This window comes from Lytechinus variegatus, chromosome 8 (assembly GCF_018143015.1).
Source record: "Lytechinus variegatus isolate NC3 chromosome 8, Lvar_3.0, whole genome shotgun sequence".
NCBI lineage: Eukaryota > Metazoa > Echinodermata > Echinoidea > Temnopleuroida > Toxopneustidae > Lytechinus > Lytechinus variegatus.
The window spans coordinates 30,989,231-31,009,701 of record NC_054747.1 but is presented as its reverse complement, the minus strand read 5'-3'; the positions used below and the strand labels follow the sequence as shown (position 1 = coordinate 31,009,701).

General features: G+C 36.7%; 1 protein-coding gene across 1 annotated transcript; it reads right to left on the bottom strand.

The window, feature by feature from the left end:
- Nucleotides 1-747: 747 nt before the first annotated feature.
- Nucleotides 748-14,180, bottom strand: LOC121420332 (gamma-secretase subunit PEN-2-like). Its single transcript, XM_041614919.1, has 4 exons — nt 14,093-14,180; nt 11,593-11,703; nt 11,031-11,135; nt 748-922 (listed from the first exon to the last, which is right to left on the bottom strand). Exons 2-4 carry the CDS (start codon nt 11,651-11,653, stop codon nt 783-785), a joined length of 306 nt encoding a protein of 101 aa, XP_041470853.1. The 5' UTR covers nt 11,654-11,703; nt 14,093-14,180; the 3' UTR covers nt 748-782.
- Between the last annotated feature and the right edge of the window lie 6,291 nt (nt 14,181-20,471).

Sequence of the window (20,471 nt, the reverse complement as noted above, 5' to 3'; positions counted from 1 at the left end):
AAAAAAACAATCGAAATCGAAAATGGTGAACGGTAGCGAGCGGTGATGATTTTTTTCTCTCCGCTCTACGACCGCTCCAACAATGCTTGGGCGGTGTGACCATGCCTTACCATGCTGCAGTGCATCAATTTTCAACAGGTAAATGTTGATGTTTGGACGTTTGATTGATTTATTATTATGTCATATGATTCCATGCAATGAGTGGAACTGGAAATCAAGCACCAGTCTATCCATGCTGGCTGCTATCTAACTGGTAAATGTTCATGTCTTGGTACACCAGTGCTATGGCCTCCCTCTGAGCATAATGAATGAAATCTAACAGTCTATCCAAGCTGGCTGGTATTTGACTGGTAACTGTTCATATCTTGGTACACCAATGCTATGGCCTCCCTCTGAGTATAATTAATAAAATCTATCACCAAGTTATCCATACTGGTTGATGTTTGACTGGTAAATGTTCATGTCTTGGTACACCAATGCTATGGCCTCCCTCTGAGTATAATTAATAAAATCTATTACCAGTCAATCCATGCTGGTTGATGTTTGACTGGTAAATGTTCATGTCTTGTTACACTTGTGCTATGGCCTCCATCTGGGCTTAATGAATGAAATCTACCACCAGTCTATCCAAGATGGCTTGTGTTTGACTGGTAATTGTTCACATCTTGGTACACCTGTGTTATGGACTCCCTGTATGCATGTTGAATGAAAATCTATCACCAGTCTATGCACATACAGGCTGGTGTATGACTGGTAAATGTTCATATCTTGGTACATGGATGCTATGGCCTCCCTCTGGGTATAATGAATGATAACCTATCACCAGTCTCTCCCCACTCAGCTCTCTTGACTTGATAAACAGTAATCCAGGCTATCAATGCTGTGGTCCACACCAAACATCCGACCAAGGACCAGGTCACATCTGAAAAAAAAACATTGAAATACAAATACTTTAGATACAGGGTTTGCATTAAAAAATAATGATGATGATGGTGGTGATGATGATGATGGTGGTGATGAAGAAGGATGATGGTGATGATGATGATGGATAATGATGATGATGATAATAATATTCCCTTATAAAAATCGCCAATGGTATTTGAATGGTGCCGAATGGTAGTTGAATGGTGATCTGAATGGTAAATGGTACGCGAATGGTATTTAAGTGGTGTTTCAATGGTAAGTTCTTAATGGTAATTGGTAGTTTATTTAATGGTAAATGGTATACCATATACCCAATGGTGTTTCAGTGGTATGTGACTAATGATATGATTGGTATGATGAATGGTATACCATTTACCCAATGGTGTCTCAGTGGTATTCAATGGTGTCTCAGTGGTATGTGCTTGTAATGGTATGATTGGTATGATGAATAGTATACCATACATCCAATGGTGTCTCAGTGGTATACAATGGTGTCTCAGTGGTATTCAATGGTGTCTCAGTAGTATGTGCCTGTAATGGTATGATTGGTATGATCAATGGTATACCATACACGAATGGTGTATCAGTGGTATACAATGGTGTCTCAGTGGTATTCAATAGTGTCTCAGTAGTATATGCCTCTAATGGTATGACTGGTATAATGAATGGTATACCATACATCCAATGGTGTCTCAGTGGTATACAATGGTGTCTCAGTGGTATTCAATGGTGTCTCAGTAGTATGTGCCTGTAATGGTATGATTGGTATGATCAATGGTATACCATACACGAATGGTGTATCAGTGGTATACAATGGTGTCTCAGTGGTATTCCATAGTGTCTCAGTAGTATATGCCTCTAATGGTATGACTGGTATAATGAATGGTATACCATGCACCAATGGTGTCTCAGTGGTATACAATGGTGTCTCAGTGGTATTCAATGGTGTCTCAGTAGTATGTGTCTCTATATAATGGTATGACTGGTATGATGAATTGTATACCATATACCCAATGGTGTCTCAGTGGTGTCAAATGGTGTCCGAGTAGTAAGTGCCTCTAATGGTATGACTGCATGGTATACCATTATATACCCAATGGTGTCTCAGTGGTATACAATGGTGTCTCAGTGGTATTCAATGGTGTCTCAGTAGTATGTGCCTCTATAATGGTATGATTGGTATCAATATGGTGTCTTAGTAGTAAGTGCCTAGTGGTATATATAATCATGTTGGATAATTGTAAAGCCATAGTGGCTTAGTGGTGTTTGCCTAATGAATGCCATTTGTGTTAATGGTGAATGGTATGCCCAATTGCATTACCCATTAACATAATTCCGAAGGTTTAAAGAAAATGTATCAAAGATTAAAGGTATTTAGAGTTAATTAAATATTTGAGCTGTGACTTTTATGCGAGCAGCTTCCCCAAATCAAGTGTAATCGCTCATGATTGTAAACATGATCTCTTGCATTCTTTTAAATTGTCTTTGTCCTTATTTAAAGTAAAAGGTCTATATGTGTTTAAATATTATTGATCCAGTGGTTATGATACAATATCATAAATTTGTTATATTTTACAATTGTACATATTACCTTCTAAATTTAAATCTGATGCAATGGGTGCAAAAACAAAATCAATCGGTCAATGAAATCTTTTTTGATAAAAAGGGTTTAATTTTTAATTAATAAGTTTTATTCAATTTTTATAATAATTTTGCTTGTTTATGGCCGCTTTTTATAAAGAGAACTATATATTGAGTGTTCCAAGAAGATATTGGCAATCAATCCCAAAATTCGATCAGATGCAAATTTACAGGTGATGATACATTAAGTTTATCTATAGAACATATCAATTTGGATTTTTTTATGGATCAGTTGCAAGTTTGCAATGAAAAGTATGACTCTCATGATTTTGGAGTCTGAAATTGATTTGCGTTCGATTGCTTCGATTGCAAGTTTCTTGCAATGCCCCATATTTTGCTCAAAATGAATTCACTGTTGGTTGTCTTGGTCCCCTAACCTCTATTAAATTCCCATTCGCAAACCCTGATTTGGTCTGTCTGCAACGTCAAAACCCCCTCTGAACCCATTTGTACGCTATTATAGCTGCTTCCAATCATGAATTATTTCTCTCTTTTTTTACAAATGATATTTTAAAAATTCTAATTCTATTTTTTAGGCCCTAAATATTCTTTCCCACTTGTGGACGGCGTTCATAAAGAGGAGAGCTATTCTATAGGCCGGTCATTATACTTGATTGAAATGATTTATCCACATGGTCTTGCTCCCTCACCCCTATCAAAATTCCCTGCCGCCATACAGGGTATAGAACAATGTAACAGAAAAGAAATCTACTGAATGAAATCTCAATTTCAATCATTACAAAAGCAAATTAAAAGGGAAGAGGAGTGATTAAATAATATATATAAAGGGGAAAAAACAAGAAAAGAAAAAAGGCAAAGAAGAAAAGAAAAATTAACAGAAAAGAAAAAAAGACAGCGAAAATAAAAAAGAAAATATAAGAGAGAGAACAGGAAAAAAAAGTGAAGGGATCGAAAACTTTTTCATCATAGATTCCAAGATCCAAGGAAAACAGTGGCACTCACGCCATCATGGTTTCCAACCCAGAACCAATCGAGAGGAAAAAGAAGACACCCCTAATGTGGTTTTAATTCACCCCTTCACCCCCTCCCCCCCCCCCATATGCGTTGGCAAGCAGGGCCACTTGGCTGCTTGCTAGCTAGCTCTATCGCACGCACGCACGCGCGCGCGCACGTCTAACCGCCAATTGCAAGATTTGAAAAAGAAAACTCCATCTACCGGACCGCCGTTTTGCTGTTGATAAGTCCGTCGATAATTCATCAAAAACTAAAGGAACACGGGTCAGATTCGGACAGCGACTTCAAAGTCATTTGTAGAAGGCTAAAAGTAAGTTCTATACAATTTTCTTTGATTTATTTCTCAAATTGTCTCAAATGTTAGATGTCGGTGTACTGCCACGACCACTGCACTGCCACCGCCATTGCCCCGTTGGCGCTGGCCGCTGCTCTACTGGCCGGGACGTGGCTATGACGATAGGGAGTGCTTATGCTTTGTGTTGGCTGAGTTTAGCTCGGCGAGCATTGAATAGATTAGTAATTCGCTCATATTGCCTGATGTTTATTGTCAATGTTTTACAAAAACCATCTCTGAATACGTTGAATTCATGAATGAATGATTTGTTAATCTAATGTCAAGACTGTCAAAGCGTTAATTGTGAAACACTGCACAACGTTAATTCACTGAAATTGAAAACTTGCCGACAAATAATGTTTTGGAATTAGGCCTATAATTTGTTGTTGTTGATAGATGTTGGTAAATGAGATAAAATGGAGGTGAAACATGGAAGGGGTCCTAAAGTTTAAAAAATGATAAAGGCTACGCAGCCCCTATAAAGTTACACTGTACCACTCATGGCACATATGGTGAAATGAGCACTTTGTGTGTGGAACTGTGACTGGACAGAGTGACAAACGATTCCTATTCAATTTTTCTACAGAGGCTGCAATAATTATGCAGTGGCGCTAATGCAGTTTTGCACCGGCCGATTACCAGCATACCTCATCACCAAAATTTGTTCCCAAATGTCATGACAGGTCTCTCAGTCACATTTCGATGTTAATACCACCGCTTTTCAAAATATCTGGAACGGCTGTATTTAGTCTTCGATCTCGACGCGTTGATCTAATCCGTAGACATCACTTCGCGGATTGCTTGGATTCGCTGTAATGTTTATTGGGACTGAAGTTAGCGAACAAATGATGCTTACATGTGGCGAACAAACAGCCAACATGCCGCATGCGAATCTTTTGGTCGCATAACTTCGGTCCATATCAACATGACGGCAAATCCAAGCGATCCGCAATATTTTGAAAAGTGGTGGGCATATTGTGTATTGACCTCAAAATGTGTGTAGACAATTTCTGGTGGGGAGTTTTGCTCGCAGTTGGCTGGTGTGAAACTTGTGAAGCATTAATGCGGGAGGGTATTATTAGATCTTTTCATGGGGCTAGGCATATCAATTTTTAAAGTAAATTTTATCCTTTTTTTAAGTTTGTCCTGTGATCACATTTTATCTGTTTTTATTTATTTACTGATCAAAACTTGCCTAAAACAATGTCTGGAATTCATCCACTGGCATATGATTGTCCATGAACGGATCCATGATTTCTCAAAGGGGGTAGTGGGGCAGATTTTCCCCAAGGAAACTTTAAATAACAAGCAAACCAAAAAAGAGATCCTCTTGTATGAGACAATATTTTCAATATAAATATTTGCTGTAACTATCGAGGGGGGGGTGAACACTTGTGTAAGAAAGCCACATTTTTATCTTGCTCTCAAGGTGGGGGCACAGGGGTCCATTGCAGAAAGAGTTGCGTTTAAACGCAGGTAAAAAATCAATCGCAAGTCCCAAATGCGCGCTGTTGATTGGTTGAAAATCAAGTTGCGCATGATATTTAGAGTTGCGATTTATTGCAACTCTAAATATACAACGGACCCCAGGTCAAATGTGCCCACTTGGATCCGCTTCTGCGATTGTCAATACCAGGGAAATGGAATTTATGTCATCGATTACCCTCCTTTTGAAAATTGCTGCTCTGGAAATTTGATTTCAGATGACATAGCTATTACTAGTATAAAGCATGCATAGTTATAATACAGCCTTGTCTGAACTAAGCTGAACAATATCACATTTCCTTATTGTTTTCCTGAATTCTGGGCTGGTAATCAGAGATCCATGAAAAATATCTCTAAAATTAAAGTTCTAAGATCATTCTTTTTCTTTTACTATATTAGTATTCTATTTTTGCTTGTATCTGCATTCTGCACATACATGCAGATTTTACAACACTCAAATTGATTTTATTTCATTTTCAAAGTTTGGACGACGGATACACTGGATGATAAGGTTAATGGTCCAGCCTTATCTGGGAGTGACACGACGGGTGTTGAACACAGAAAACGTGCCGTGTACAAGAAAAGAATGGAGTTTATGAAAGGTATGTGTGTAAGAATTTTCTTCAGTAGGAAAAATTGCAAAGCTTCATGAGATAAAACAGATTGTATTCCTGCAGTGGCATAGCTGAAAAAAAAATCAGTATGTTGGCTGAGGGGGAGGGGTGGACACTTTGTCCTCAGGTATTCATTTGTTGTGGTATTTGTCATCATTGGGGCCTCCCATGAGATAATAGGTTATTTTCTTCCCATCTATGGTTAAACATAAATTTATTTATCATATTTTACAAAATGTTTTGTTGATATTTGTTAATTGGTACCATTCAATTGAATGGTAGTGTATACTGCAAATTTCTCGATATTTAAAAAAATATATGAACTTCTAAAGAAAGCTTACACACACGACAAGCATTGATGTTTTGAACCCTTAGCTAATATACTGTCCTTTGCATTGTTTTCATCCAATATTTCTTATTACAGCTTCAAGGAATTGATCCTGCCGGGTACCCATTCACTTCACCTGGGTCTAGTGCAGCACAGTGCGGATAAATTTTGGGCTGAAGGAAAACACACCATGGCTAGGACTCAAATTCATGACCCTCTGTTTGTAAGGTGAGAGTCAGAACCACTAGACCACGACGTACCCAAGCTGATGTTATATCCCCACTTGTTCTTTTGTATTTTATTACAAGAAGTCGTGCTTATTTACACTTTGTCCTCCGAGAACTACAAAAAATGGAGTGAAAATTTATTTCAAAGACATGTCCACCCTAACAAAAAGTTGATTTGATTAAAAAGAGAAAAATCAAACATAAAAATCGGATGAAAAATAAGAAAGGTATGACATTTTTAAGTTTCACTCAATTTCACTTAATAGTTATATGCATATCCTGGTCGGTATGCAAATGAGGGAACTGATGACATCACTCATTCACTTTTCTTTTGTTTTTTTAAATATGAAATATAATTTTCTCCCCATTGACCTATGAAATAAAGTTTTATTTCTCACTGAACATGTGGAGTTACCATTGCTTAACATTATTTGGTTCAGTCCAGTTGGTCCTTATTGTCAAATCTGTAAAATTTGAAATATTGTAGAATTCAAACAATGAAAAACAAAACAAAAAGTGAGGGACATCATCGATTCTCTCATATGCATGTGGGTAAATTGTGCATATAACTATTTTGTGAAATATAAGCGAAATTTCAAAATGTCATAACTTTCTTATTTTGCATCCGATTTTGATGAAATATTTTGCATGATGCTTGCCTGATTTTTCTCTGTTGATTCAAAACAACCTTTTCTGTGGTGGACTTGACCTTTAATGTGAAGATATGCATTGCTGGAAATAATGATATGATACTTGGGACATATCATACACACATGTATGAAAATATTAAATAATTATGATTTCATTTTATACAATAAGCCTAGCAAATATTCCTGACGATCATGTGTACATTAGGTTAATTTTTACCAAAATATTGTTAAAATTTCGAATTCAATAACTTTGTTATTATTAGATGTTAATGAAATTTTCAGCATGATGCTTTTCTGATTCATTCTCTCCCTACCAAAATCTCCCATTTTCTCATGCTTTCTTTCTATGGTCCCCTTCATTCTCCTTATAACTATTTTATGTGTAAAATGTAACCGGTCGTCCAACCCATTTGATTGAAGGGCTAGAGGTACTCGAGACTGAAAGTTATGTGATACAATTCAAAGTGTACATCAGACAAACAAAAAGCACTGAAAATTTCATCAAAATTTGTTGAGGATTAACGAAGTTATGACGAATTAAAGTTGTTATTTTTTGGTAAAACTGTTCTCTTCAAGTCCTCATGAATATACAAAATCACAATTTATATATTTTTTGTATTATATGAATTCAAATTTTGTCCAAGCTAGGTTGTAAAAACTTACAATTGACTACTGATTCTGTGTAAGACAATAATCATATTATTTCTCACACATAGTTGAGTTATTCATCTGATTCAGCACAGCAAAATTAGACAGAAAAGAAATAAGTGGGTATCTTGTATATATTATTTTCTATATATTTTGCAAAAAGAGGTCTCTATTTTTTTTGTTTTTTAGTGTTCCAAATTGAATAATTTTCTTTCCCTATTTTCATTATATTTTCTTTCTATGTGTGATATATTATTTATTTCTTAATTTATCTTTATTGTATTTATGATAAACTTTTGGCGTGTTTCTACAGTAAATCATTAAAAACAGTTTATCTTTTCCGGACTCGAATAACCTTATCGCTCTTAAACCAAGCTGTTTCTACAGACCAAATAATCTGATTAACTTGCATATCGCTTCGCAAATACGGCAGAAATCGGAAAATTCAAACTACACATGTATAACATCACATTGCATTTTGGTATGTCAAAAATTGCATCTCGTTAGGAAAATTTTCAAAATTCATGGTACATCTCACTCATTGTAGCAGGTATACATGTTTCGCGATCAGCTGGCGAGATTAAACAGGCCAGAATATATGTATACTGTGAGATCGCACTTCTGGGTTCAAGCACTTAAGCCAGACATGAATGCTATTTTGCCCCATGTTTACAGAAAAGTTAAACGGATTAACATGGCAATAACCACCTCTCAAAGATGGTTATGTGAAACCATATTTTGCGCGATGCAATTAATCAATTAACCGCATCGCGTCTATTTCTACAGGAAACTTATCCAGGATTCTGGATACTTAGGCGGGTAATACTTTTTAACAATTCTTTGTAGAAACACGCCATTGATATATCTTTTTAGGTGAAAAGAAAAAAAAGAACAATTTGGGGGACGGGGTACTATTTCCCCCCCTTTTGGGGATATTTCATTTCTTCTAGGTGTGGTACCCTTTATTCATTTGGCCATGTGAAGGCTATCGCACATTTTGAGTTTAATCTTCGAAATTTGGTGTTCATTAGTTTGTTGTCCAAATTCTGTCTTGCATGTAAATTCGTTTATAGGAAGATTAACATAATACCTATGTGGAGTGCAATCATTGATCTCTTGTAGTGTCGCGCAGTCACATGTATTCATAATATGGTGCTTTTATACCATTCCTGTCAATACTCTTTTGTACTTGAACTTATTAGTAAAAAAATGTTTATTAATATTGTTGAAAGCAATTCACACAACAGATTTAACATCAAGTATCAGATTTGTATGCAGAACAGTGGTTTTGCCAAGTACTCAATCCATGTAAAAAGCAATAAGAGAGAACAGGTTTATTCTTGGAAATGTTAGTCTTCATTTGTTGTGTTTTTCAATCAAACTCGATCTGTCTTGATACATGTTTATTTTTTCATAACAAGATTGACAGAGATATCAACGAGTAGCTAAGTCATATATATTAATAACTTATGTGCTTTAATTATAAAGTCTATACTTGTGAATACTCTGTGCCATTTATGCTGTACTTAAACTTCTTATAGTAAAAACATTTTAATGACGTTCTTGAAATAACTGCTTTCATTTTTTTTCTTGTGTATACTTATTCCATTATTAAGCCTACCATTAACCCCAGATATATGCTGTACACCATTGGTCTACCATTCACTGTACTTTATTGGCTGACTATACATTGCAAATCTTTGTTCTACTGTCTACCATTGGTCTACCATTGAATGTACACTTGTGGTCTATAGTGTATAGTGGTATATGGTGTTATTTGAATGATTGACTAATAGTATAGAGTGTATGGTATGACAGTATTGTATGGTAAATGGTAGGTCAATGGTGTACAGTGTATGGTAAGCCAATGTTGTATGGTGTATGGTAAGCCTACGGTGTACAGTGAATAGTAGTATGGTGTATGGTAGGCCAATGGTGTACTGTAAATGGTAGGTCAATGGTGTACGGTATATGGTAGAATGGTGTAAAGTGAATGGTCAATCAATGGTGAACGGTGTATGGTGTACGGCGAATGGTAGTTGAATGGTGAGCGATGAATGGTACACGAATGGTGTACGTTGAATGGTACGCAAATGGTGTACGGTGAATGGTACGCGAATGGTGTACAGTGTATGGTACGCGGATGGTGAATGGTACATGAATGGTGTATGGTCAATGGTAGGCGAATGGTGTATGGTGAAAGGCAATTGGTAGGCCAATGGTGTCCAGTGAATGGTGGCTGAATGGTAAATGGTAGGCCAGTGAATGGTGGCTGAATGGTGAATGGTGGTCAATGGTAAACCTGTCTATAGTGGCCATATGGTAGATCAATGGTGAATGGTGTTTGATCAATGGTATATGAATGGTAAATGGTGCTCATGAATATGGTAATAGTAACGTCCGAATTATTTAAATTAGTTTGAATGGTATACCATTGAGGCTTGAATGGTATACCATTGGTGTATGGTGGGTGCTGTGCGAATGGTATTCCAATGGTATATCAATGGTGTATGATAAATGGTAGTCAATGGTATACCATTCAATTTTTTTTATAAGGGTTCCACTATTAACATCTCTGCTCACATCAATAAAACCATAGGTTATGCCCTTTGGAACAAGTCTCATGCATAGCCAATGGCATTTGGCCCATTTCAAGCAACTTATACCAGAACAAAAAATACCTATTATTATGATCTGTGTACATGTACATGTAGTATGTACTGTGCTTTCCCAGAATGATCCAAAAACAATTAAATGTACAATAAGAAAAAGAATATGTTAAAGGTGAAGTTCACCCTGACAAAAAGTTTATTGCAAATATAGCAGAAAAAATATATAGGTGAAGGTCTGAGGAAAATCCATCAAAGAATAAAAAAAGTGATAGAATTTGAATTATTTGATGAATTTCATTATTCACAAGACATTTTATTGTATATTTTAATGATATATATATGCCTATTATCATGACCATGTTGGTATCTTAATGTAATTGTGAATAATTCAGCCACTGGCTACGAGATACAACTTGAAATAAACTATAATCATAATAATAATACAACAATTTTATTTTGAAATATAATGTATTTTTCATCTTATTAGAAAATCGACTGATTGCACTTCCAAAAGACAAAAACTAGTCAACTAGTCACCATGTTTCGGTTCAGTGGGCTTTCTTTGGCTCTCAAAAATTGTAACATGACTTACATGTGCGTATTTTCTTCTGTTGTTCAAAGGCCGAGCGGAAGAATGCTTCCCTGAAAAACCAAACTGTGTTCACCAACCAGAGAAATGGGAGGGCAAATATTCCACCTGCATACACACAAAAAATAAAAAATTTACATTTCAGAAAGGAAAGTTAAAAATTAACAATGGACAAAATTTAATGGCAAATTTGATTTTTACAAATTGTGGATTTCTAGCAGGATTTAAAATTGATTAATATTCAGATTTATGGGATTGTTGTTGCTAAAATAAGAGTACCTGTTCCATCACTCATTTCTGAAGGAATGAATATAATCAAGCATGCATAAAAAAAGGGGGCTCTAAAATTTGAAGTACCGGTATTCCATTTTGGGGGAAGTGGCGAGGTTTGTTTACTTATTTTTATTCCTTTTTTTTACTAAAATCAAACAAGTCTTTATAAATCTCATTCAATGTTACTTGTTCAGATCAACCAATTTTCAGTCTGAAGTATCCCTTTAACTGACAACTGATAAGAAAATTATGAAAAGGGCTAGGAAATTAGAATAATTAAATGTGATCTTACCAATGAAGTATTTTCTGCAGAGGGAGAGTTTTTCTTCATCTGATACCTTAGATAGATTCATGATGAAACTGATCAAAGTCGCTTAGGAGCTTGCAAAGTTTGAAAATATTTCTGGAAGAGACAAAAAATTTCAAAAATTGTATTGTAGAATTCATACATGTAATAAAAGTCAAGAGTGATTTAATGGTTCTCATTAAATGGGGGAAAAGAAGAATAAGCATCCAGTGACAGACATTTAAGCTGTCTATGCAAGCTACCTATTTGTTTGTACATTGCAGATATTTCTTCTTTTCTTCCACCATGTCAGAGAGAATGATTTTCAAAAATATGATTTCAATTAATTGATTAGACCTCACAACCAACTTCTTACACAGCTGACTCTTCATTTGAAAAAATCAACATTTTTAATTAGAAAGAGTTTTCCTTTTAAATTTCAATGTTTATGACACCGTAATTGATTGCAAATGCGATGGCCTGCTAAAATCAGCTAATTACAGCTGCCACAGTAAATAGTGGTGAGTCGTACCCCATCTTTTCTAAATCCTTTGTGTTTAAATTATTAAGAAAGTATTTATTAACGAAAGAATTAAAAGTTTTGAAAGTAAACAGATTAAAGTGACAGTTTTTTTTTGTTGTTGTTGCATGAATACCGGCTGGATTCATGATCGGGAAAGTGGAAATTCAGAGGGTAAAACTTTCATTTTCGCCCAGCTGATACACAAACATAATTTTGACATGATCAAGACAAGGCACATGCCCTGGCTCTGTGGAGAGTAAGCACAAGTTTGTGAATGACTTTTATAGGAGCCTCCTGGCTAGGCTAATGTCGGCCTCGGGCTGGGCGACCGGCATAATCTTCCAAACACTAGGCATATGATAGACTGTCCATCTAGATCTAGGCATACATGTAGATCTAGCGAGGATGAGACCAAAAGCTTCAGTCTCTGACTCTCTGTAATATGTTCCACTTAACTACGTTGGCTCCACTCAGTAAAATGTCAGAAATTGATGATTCTCCTGAAACGATGGTTATTCCTCTCTAACGTTATGGAACTTGGAAGTCTAACTGAAAATAATCTAAGTCAGAAAGAATGATTTTAATTCTTTTTTTCTTTAGTCTTTACTTTACTTTAGTTTAGATCTAGTAGTAGGGCCTAACTGACATGACTAGACAGGAATAACCGTCGTTTCTGGGGATTTATTCAACAATTTCTGACATTTTACTACAATCCCCATTTACCGACGGCAATGTGTCAGTACGAGCCTTCATGTGTAATCTGGTCCGACAATTCGGCGGACGGGTTTTGTCCAGATTTGTTACTTCTTTTAGATTCTAAATGACATTATATTATCTTGGACGAAGATCCTCTATTTTCGTACGACTCTAATCTTTCTATTGATATCATATACATTTTATAATATTTTGAAAATATACGTTACCGATGAGTTATTCCCCGGGTTATTCCTTATTTTTTTACTTTCTGCCGGAGAGGAAAATATGGCAGCCGTCAACGAGTTGTGCTTTTATCAAGGCTTTCCGATTAAATTTTCGATATCTTGGCCAATCAATGCGAGCGACAAGTTCCGAACGCACGCACATCAATATGTCCAAGCGCAGCGCAAAGCAGCGGCACAAATCGCGATAGGTAGCGACTGGTAAATACGTCTGTAATGATGACGTCATCCAAGATGGCAACTTACCTTGACCAACGAAAGGATCGAAGATGACGATGTTTCGATCATCATTTCAAAAGAATTAGCGGTAACTGAGGTCTAAGGTACGATATTTCTGAATTTTAAACATTTTTTCGTAAATATGGATGTGATTTCTTTTTCATAATATGACATTTTATGTACAAAAAAACGATCGGAAAATCGGGTTCCCGCTGTTCGATCTAACGTTACTGCTAAAATACGTTGTCTGTACGTACGGGCCTCCAAGCTTTTCAGTCTATGTATTGGTGAGTGAGCCAACGCAGTTCAGCGGAACAACCAAAATACAGAGACTGAAGCTTTTGGTCTAGACATGACTGAGTTTACTCTAAAGAGAAGTAAAGTTAGGCCTAGTTCTTAATTATTTCTTTTTTTATAATAAGTTTCATAGTCATACGAATACCAACATGACCAAGATCAGAGTTCCCTTAAAATTTAGTGAGATTAAATTATCCGCGACCTCCGCAAGCCATAGCCAAATGCAAATCCCCAAAAGGAACTGCGGTGGTAACGGGGCCGGTGAGATAGTCTGCCTACGCCAGCGGGTCAGGCGAGGTGAATACCGCGGTGCCGTTCGTCGCACAGATTTCTGTTGTGCTGATATTATAATCATCCAATTCCAAATTTACTTCCGGTATTAATGCAGGGAGATAATGGAAGTTTTGTGGAAATCAGACGGGATTTTGAAGGTATTCAAATAATAAACAATCCATTTATATATTTTCTATTCAAAATTTATACTTTCAATATATATACAGCGTGATAAAATCGTCGATTCCTACGTTACCTTTTTAGATTCTTGTTAAAATATTTTCAGTGAAGTGGTGACGACGCCGTAACAAATGTTTATGGAACGCCACTTGCAGCTTTAGAAATATCAACGAGCTCAACAAGAATCAATCCCCCCCCCAAAAAAAAAAAATCAAGCGCCTAAAAAACAAATGGAAAAGGAAAATAAAAGGAAAAAAAGCGTAACGGAAAAAGTCAAAATGAAATAATAAAAATAGCTAATAACCATGATAACAAACGACTTCATCCTAAAATAAATATTGGCTACTTTTATCAAAATAAACTCAGAGATAGAGAACAATCATAATTTTGAAACTTTCATCGAATTAAATAGGATGTAATATAAATTAGTTATGACATATTTTCGCAAAAGAGAATATATTTACGCACACTACGGGTGATGAGAGTCGATTGTGTCACCCCGTGTGTCACACTCTCGCCCAGTGCATGCGTAACAGGCGGGGGGGGCAGGGTGGCAAGCTGCCCCACCCCCGGCGGAGTGATCATCGGGAAAATTATTTTTAAAAACGGGAAAAATGAAAATATAGGGGAGAAAGAAAGAAAGAAAGAAAGAAAGAAAGGAAAAGAAAAAAAGAGGAAAGGGGAAAAGGAAAGCATATCAATTTGTTTGCGCTCCTTTTTTGCAGTGCGTAGCGTGTTAAATTATTTCCCTATGGAGAATCATAGAAAATACGCCGTTTTTGAGGGATTTGCTAAGATATCTCCCAAACGCGTCAACTAGGTGATCTATCAAAACAGAATAGAATAGAGCAGATTCTCACCTTGAACATGATATGATTTTCATTTAATTTTAGTCAAATTAAGTTCTGTCACTTTTGAGGTTTTTGGAACCTTTCTTGATGATCTTGGAAATCCATTTGTACATGAGCCAATGGGCAAGTGCGGGAAACGAAACGTTTGGTGCGACTTCACATTGTTGTAAAAAAAATATATACGTCACAATAGACCCTATCAAAAAAAGACATTTTGCAGAAAATGCTGTAGATTGCGAATACCTAAGAATGATTTTGATTTGATAAAAAAAACCTCTGTCACTTTTCACATTTGCAAAAGCTTTTGCAATAATTGGTCACTATAGTTTGGCGGGTTCAGCCGATGGCATTGTGTGTACACAGTACACACGCATAGCTAGGCAACGCAGCGCGTGAAGAATTTTGCACGTTTTCATTATTCGTACAGCGACGACTTGAGTGTATGTTGGATAGGACCGTACCATTTTTGACCGGGGGGTGTGTCAATGAATGCAAGTGATCAAGAAGAGTTACAAAACTGAAGGGAGTGAGAAAACAAGGAAAGTGAGAGGGAAATTTATGAAAAAAGTAATGCGAGGGAAAATGACAAGAAAAGGAGAGAAAGGAGAAGAAGTGAAAACACGCAGCTGAGTGCGCTCACGATATGTAAGTTGAACACCCCTGCACCGCAATGTAGCAGCCCGCCACTACACACGTAGACTGCCTGCACGATGCGAATACAGCGGCGCGTATTAGTGACTGTGCGTTAAACGTCCCATTTCTATGCCTTATAAAAGGAGCTTTTTTTGTACATAACAAATTGATATGGGAAAGGGAAAAGAAAAACATAAAAAGGGAAAACGGAATTAAGAAATGGGAAAAGGAAGGAAAGAAGAACATGTGAGAAAAAACAATTCTCCCCAATATACAAATACATTAGCATGATTATAGGGAAATAAATTAATTATGACAAAAAGGTAAACAAAAGTGGGAAATGAAGGTAGAATGGAATGAGCCAAAATCTAAATTGGAAAATAAAGAAAAGAGACAGGATAACACTACCGGGCTGCCAAGGATTGAATATAACGATCGGGAAGAAAGATGGATTGTATATAGCATAATGTCATATTAAAAGTCGATCACTAAACTTGCCAAATCTCCAAAGCTACCGGGGGCCCTATCCAAGAGTCAAGACCCGTGCAGTGGGGGTTATTCAATCTGTAACCTTTAAAGGGCTCTATAACGGGATCCTATATGGACCCTTCCTGCAATAAGCTTGGTGAGGTACTAACGTACGGGAAGGGGCCTGGGTATACGTGGTTCCACAGCCAAGGGAAATAATAAACAAATATATCAGGCTTTGATAAAGTATAGTGGAATTATTTATCCGAGGTTGGCCTGGCAATTACTATTTTTCCCGAGGGGCGAAGTCCGGAGGGAAATATAGTAGTTTTGCCAGTCCAACCGAGGACTGATAATTTCCACTGTGCTTTCGAATGAAACGCCTGATATATTCTACTTGGGGACCATTCTACTTTTAATAACCAAAATCTATGCGCTGAGCTTGCAAAGTCCGGTTACTTGCGTTGAATTACCTACTTTTCTCCGAGCCACCGCGCTCAGGGGAACGCAGATTAGTGCCTGCGCCGACGCATCACAGGACGAGTTTAGCTAAATATCACTGGAGAGATCAGCGCTAAATATCCAGTTTTGTGAAATAATGACGTCAGACCTCGATATATCCAAAAATATATCGAGGTCTGACGTCACGCAACATGCATAGTTGAAATATATTCGGTCACATGATGCTATTTGAACCAATCACTATACAGGATCCAAACCCTATGTAGGATATAAACCCGGAGGGGCCACTTACATTGACGAGTGGATACCATGCGCGACCAAAAAAAACACGTAAAAAGGATGTCTTTTTCACGATAGGGCACGTTACGTACGTAACGTGATAAGAGTGTCAAAAACACAAAAATAATGAAAAAAGGGTATCTATTTCGCTAGGAAAATTACGTGTTTAGGGTCGAATTTGCGGGGATGAAAAAACAAAATTCAAATGTTTTATAAAGGATGTCCTTTTTGCCCCAACACTTCGTGTTTAGAGTCCGATTTGCGCGAGGTGTAGACAGTGGCGTAGCTAGGATTTTTTCCCGGGGGGCACTGGGGGGTCCTTGCTTTTTCAGGGGGGGGGCACCGGCCATTTTCCGGTGTGTGTGTATGTGTCCACAAGGGCGGATCCGACTTTCGCCAATAGGGGACGGGGCCCGAAATTACTCTTCACCTATATCAGTCACTTATTAGTTTTATTCTTATAAAACAACATAAACATTAAAAAATCTCATAAGCCTTATAAAAAGTGCGAGCGCGAAGCGCGAGCGATTTTTTTTTTACACTTAAATGTATTTTTTCCTGAAAATTTAATTTCTGGGCAATGTTATGTGTGATCCTGAACAAGATTCGTATGCCCTATGGTTGCTGCGACAGCAAAGCGCGAACAGATTTTTTATCAACTGTTCTAGCATTATCGAAAAGGGACCTGTTAAGAACTGCTTACAGTTACCCACGAAGACGGTATATATTTCAATAATGCGAGCGCGAAGCGCGAGCAAATTTTTTTTGATATTCCGACCTAAAAATGGTCATTCTAAGCACCTTGTGTATTAATTAATGGGATAGGTATGTAACTAAACAATTGATGCGAGCGCGAAGCGCGAGAGGAAAAAAAAGAGATTTTAGACTTAAAAGCGGGACACTCTATTCATATTTTGTAAGTCATAAATAGGATATAGTCAATTGGGTATCATTAATCATGTTAATAATGCAATCGTGAAGCGCGAGCAGACAATTATTGATATTCTGATGTGAAACTTGATAATTTAAGTACATTTTAAATAAAGAACATGCAGCCTATCGCGCATGTTTTAGATTTAGACCTAAAATCTCGGCATTCCGAATACATTAATTTTGTTTAATGGAACATTATGGAATACACGTAGACAATATGAACTTGGCAAATCAAACAATGTGACCACGCAGCGTGAGCTTAAAATGCTGATATGTAGACCATAAAACGGACATTTTACAGAGCACTTAAATTTGTAAATGAAAAAAATAATGAAAGCTCGATGTCCGAGCTAAAATATGTTTTGCATATTGACTTCAAAACTTGCTCCATATCAGCCTATATTGAGCAAGATATGAATCCCATCGAACAGGCAATTATGGCGCGAAGTGCCAGCAAAAAAATTATATAGTAACATGAAATTTTTTTTTTAATTGCAAGTCTTCCCCTCACATTATTTCATTCACTCGTCTTCCTCCTCTTATTTTCCTCTTCTTTTTTCTTCTGTCTTTCTTCTTTTCCTTTTTTTCTTTCTTCTTTCTCCCTTTTTTCTTTTCTTTTTTTTGCTCTGCCATTTTTTTCTGGGGGGGCACCTGGGGGGGCACACCAAATCTCAGGGGGGGCACGTGCCCCCCCAGGCCCCCCCCCGTAGCTACGCCACTGGGTGTAGAAGAAGGGGTCGTACTAAACCAAATAAGGTAAAGCCGACGACCGAAGGACCCGTAACAATAAAACATTCCTGTACTTGTTTAGGGGTTCATTTCAGGGAATATTTGCCAAGAGTATATCGTTTTGTTTCCAATACTTGTTAAGGGTAGGGTTTCACACGCCAATACTTGTTAAGGGGTGCATTTTCAGAATAAAAAAGTGGAAATTACGTGTTTAGGGTGCTTTTCGAGACCCCATGGTATCCACTTGTGAATGGAAGTGCCCCCCCCCCCCCCCGGGGATATAAAAGAAAATAAAGGAGGCAGTGAAATGAGATGAATGAAAAAAAATATGTATGACATGATATTTGCTATAATGTAAAATCTTTCACATTTTAAAAGGCAATTTTAATTTCTAGCTCGCTTCGCTCGCTGGCGACTTTTTACATTTTTTCTCCACATTTGCTATGGTATGTGCCCCTAAAATATTTTGATGATAACGGTACACAACTGCAATGAATTTATGTGTTGTGTGAAAGATATATAAATATACTTATACAATTTGATCAAAATTAGTGGCCATCTGTAAGGTTTAAAATGGCTTTAATATCAAGAGTAAAACACAGTTGTGTATGGATAAGTTTGGAATATGGCCCCCAAAAGAACTAAAACCTCACAAAAAAGGAGGAAAGAAAGAAAAGCAAAGCAAAAGTGTATTATATTTTTATGGAGATCACGTCAAAATCTATCTTCATGTTAGATTCTCATGAAAATGTGCTTTTTATCTCGCTCGCTTCGCTCGCTCGGGACATATATTAAGCTACTTCTTGTCACAAACGTCATACTGGGGCCCCTCGAGCATATAAAACAAGAAGTTGAGTTGAATAACAAGAGATAAATCAAACAAGCTCAACACTGACAATCGGATGTAAAATAAGAAAGTTATGACATTTCTAAGATTTTGCTCAATTTCACAAAATAGTTATGCACATCCGGTATACAAATGAGGGAACTGATTACATCACTCACTCACTGTTTATTTTGTATTTTATTATATGAAATATGAAGTATTCTAATTTTCTCCTTATTGTCATGTGAAACAAAGTTTATTTCGCCCTGAACATGTGTAATTATCATTGTTAAGCATTTTATGGATCAGTCAATTTGGTCCCTATTGTCAAATCTGTAAAAATTGCAATGTTGTACAATTCAAACAATAGAAAACAGAAGAAATAGTGAGTAAGGGAAATCATCGATTCTCTCATTTGCATATGGGAATGAATTGTGCTTTATATTTCGTATAAATAAGCAACACTTTAAAATGTCATAAAGTTATTTTACCTCCGATTTTGATGCATTTTTAGCATTATGCTTGTCTGATTCTTTTCTTGATTCAAATCAACATTTTTCTGAGATGGACTTGACAAAACAATTTTTTGTGGGTTTTGGCTAACTCGATCGCCTGATCAATCAACAAATTGGGAAATCTGAAATTTGCGCTTATTTCTGTACAGTATATACGACGGACCTACAATATGCATTAAAAAAAATTATTTGCATAAACTATACAAAGATGCAAGCCTTGTTAGGGGCGTTGGACCTATAATGGTTGGATTTCTTTCCCTTAAAAAAAATTGGTTTTATGGGTAGCATGAATGACCAACTTAACTGGCCTGATAATGGCACACAGAGAGCCAAAGCGTAGCCTCATTAAAAAATTCAATATTAAATATAAAAATATTATTTTGAGATAGATTTTGATAATTTCATTTACTATAGTCTCGTTACTTTGGGCCCTTCGGGTCGTGACCATTTTGGGGGTCCTGCAGGCCATTCACGTCAGTCACGACCCGACGCAACACTCGCAACTCAAAAAATATTTCCTTTTTTTTTACAATTCTTAAAGATAAACAGATAGATTGAAACTGCAAAGGTTTCGATGCAACCTTTTATAGGGCTATAGCCATTTTCCACATGAGGAAGATCCCAGAACAGTAAAAGGGGAAAACAATGAGAGAGAAAAGAGAAAAAGAAGACGGGAAAGAGGAAGAAAAAAAATAAAGGGATCGAAAAGGAAATAAAAGTATGGTGAAAACTAGAGATAGCAAGGAAAAGGTGAGACAA

Coding starts and splice junctions, on each gene's coding strand:
- LOC121420332 (XM_041614919.1), bottom strand. CDS start 11,653: ATGAATCTATCTAAGGTATCAGATGAAGAAAAACTCTCCCTCTGCAGA. Junction 11,136..11,592: donor CTGCAGAAAATACTTCATTG/GTAAGATCACAT, acceptor GTGTGTATGCAG/GTGGAATATTTGCCCTCCCA. Junction 923..11,030: donor ACAGAAGAAAATACGCACAT/GTAAGTCATGTT, acceptor TTTTTTTTTCAG/ATGTGACCTGGTCCTTGGTC.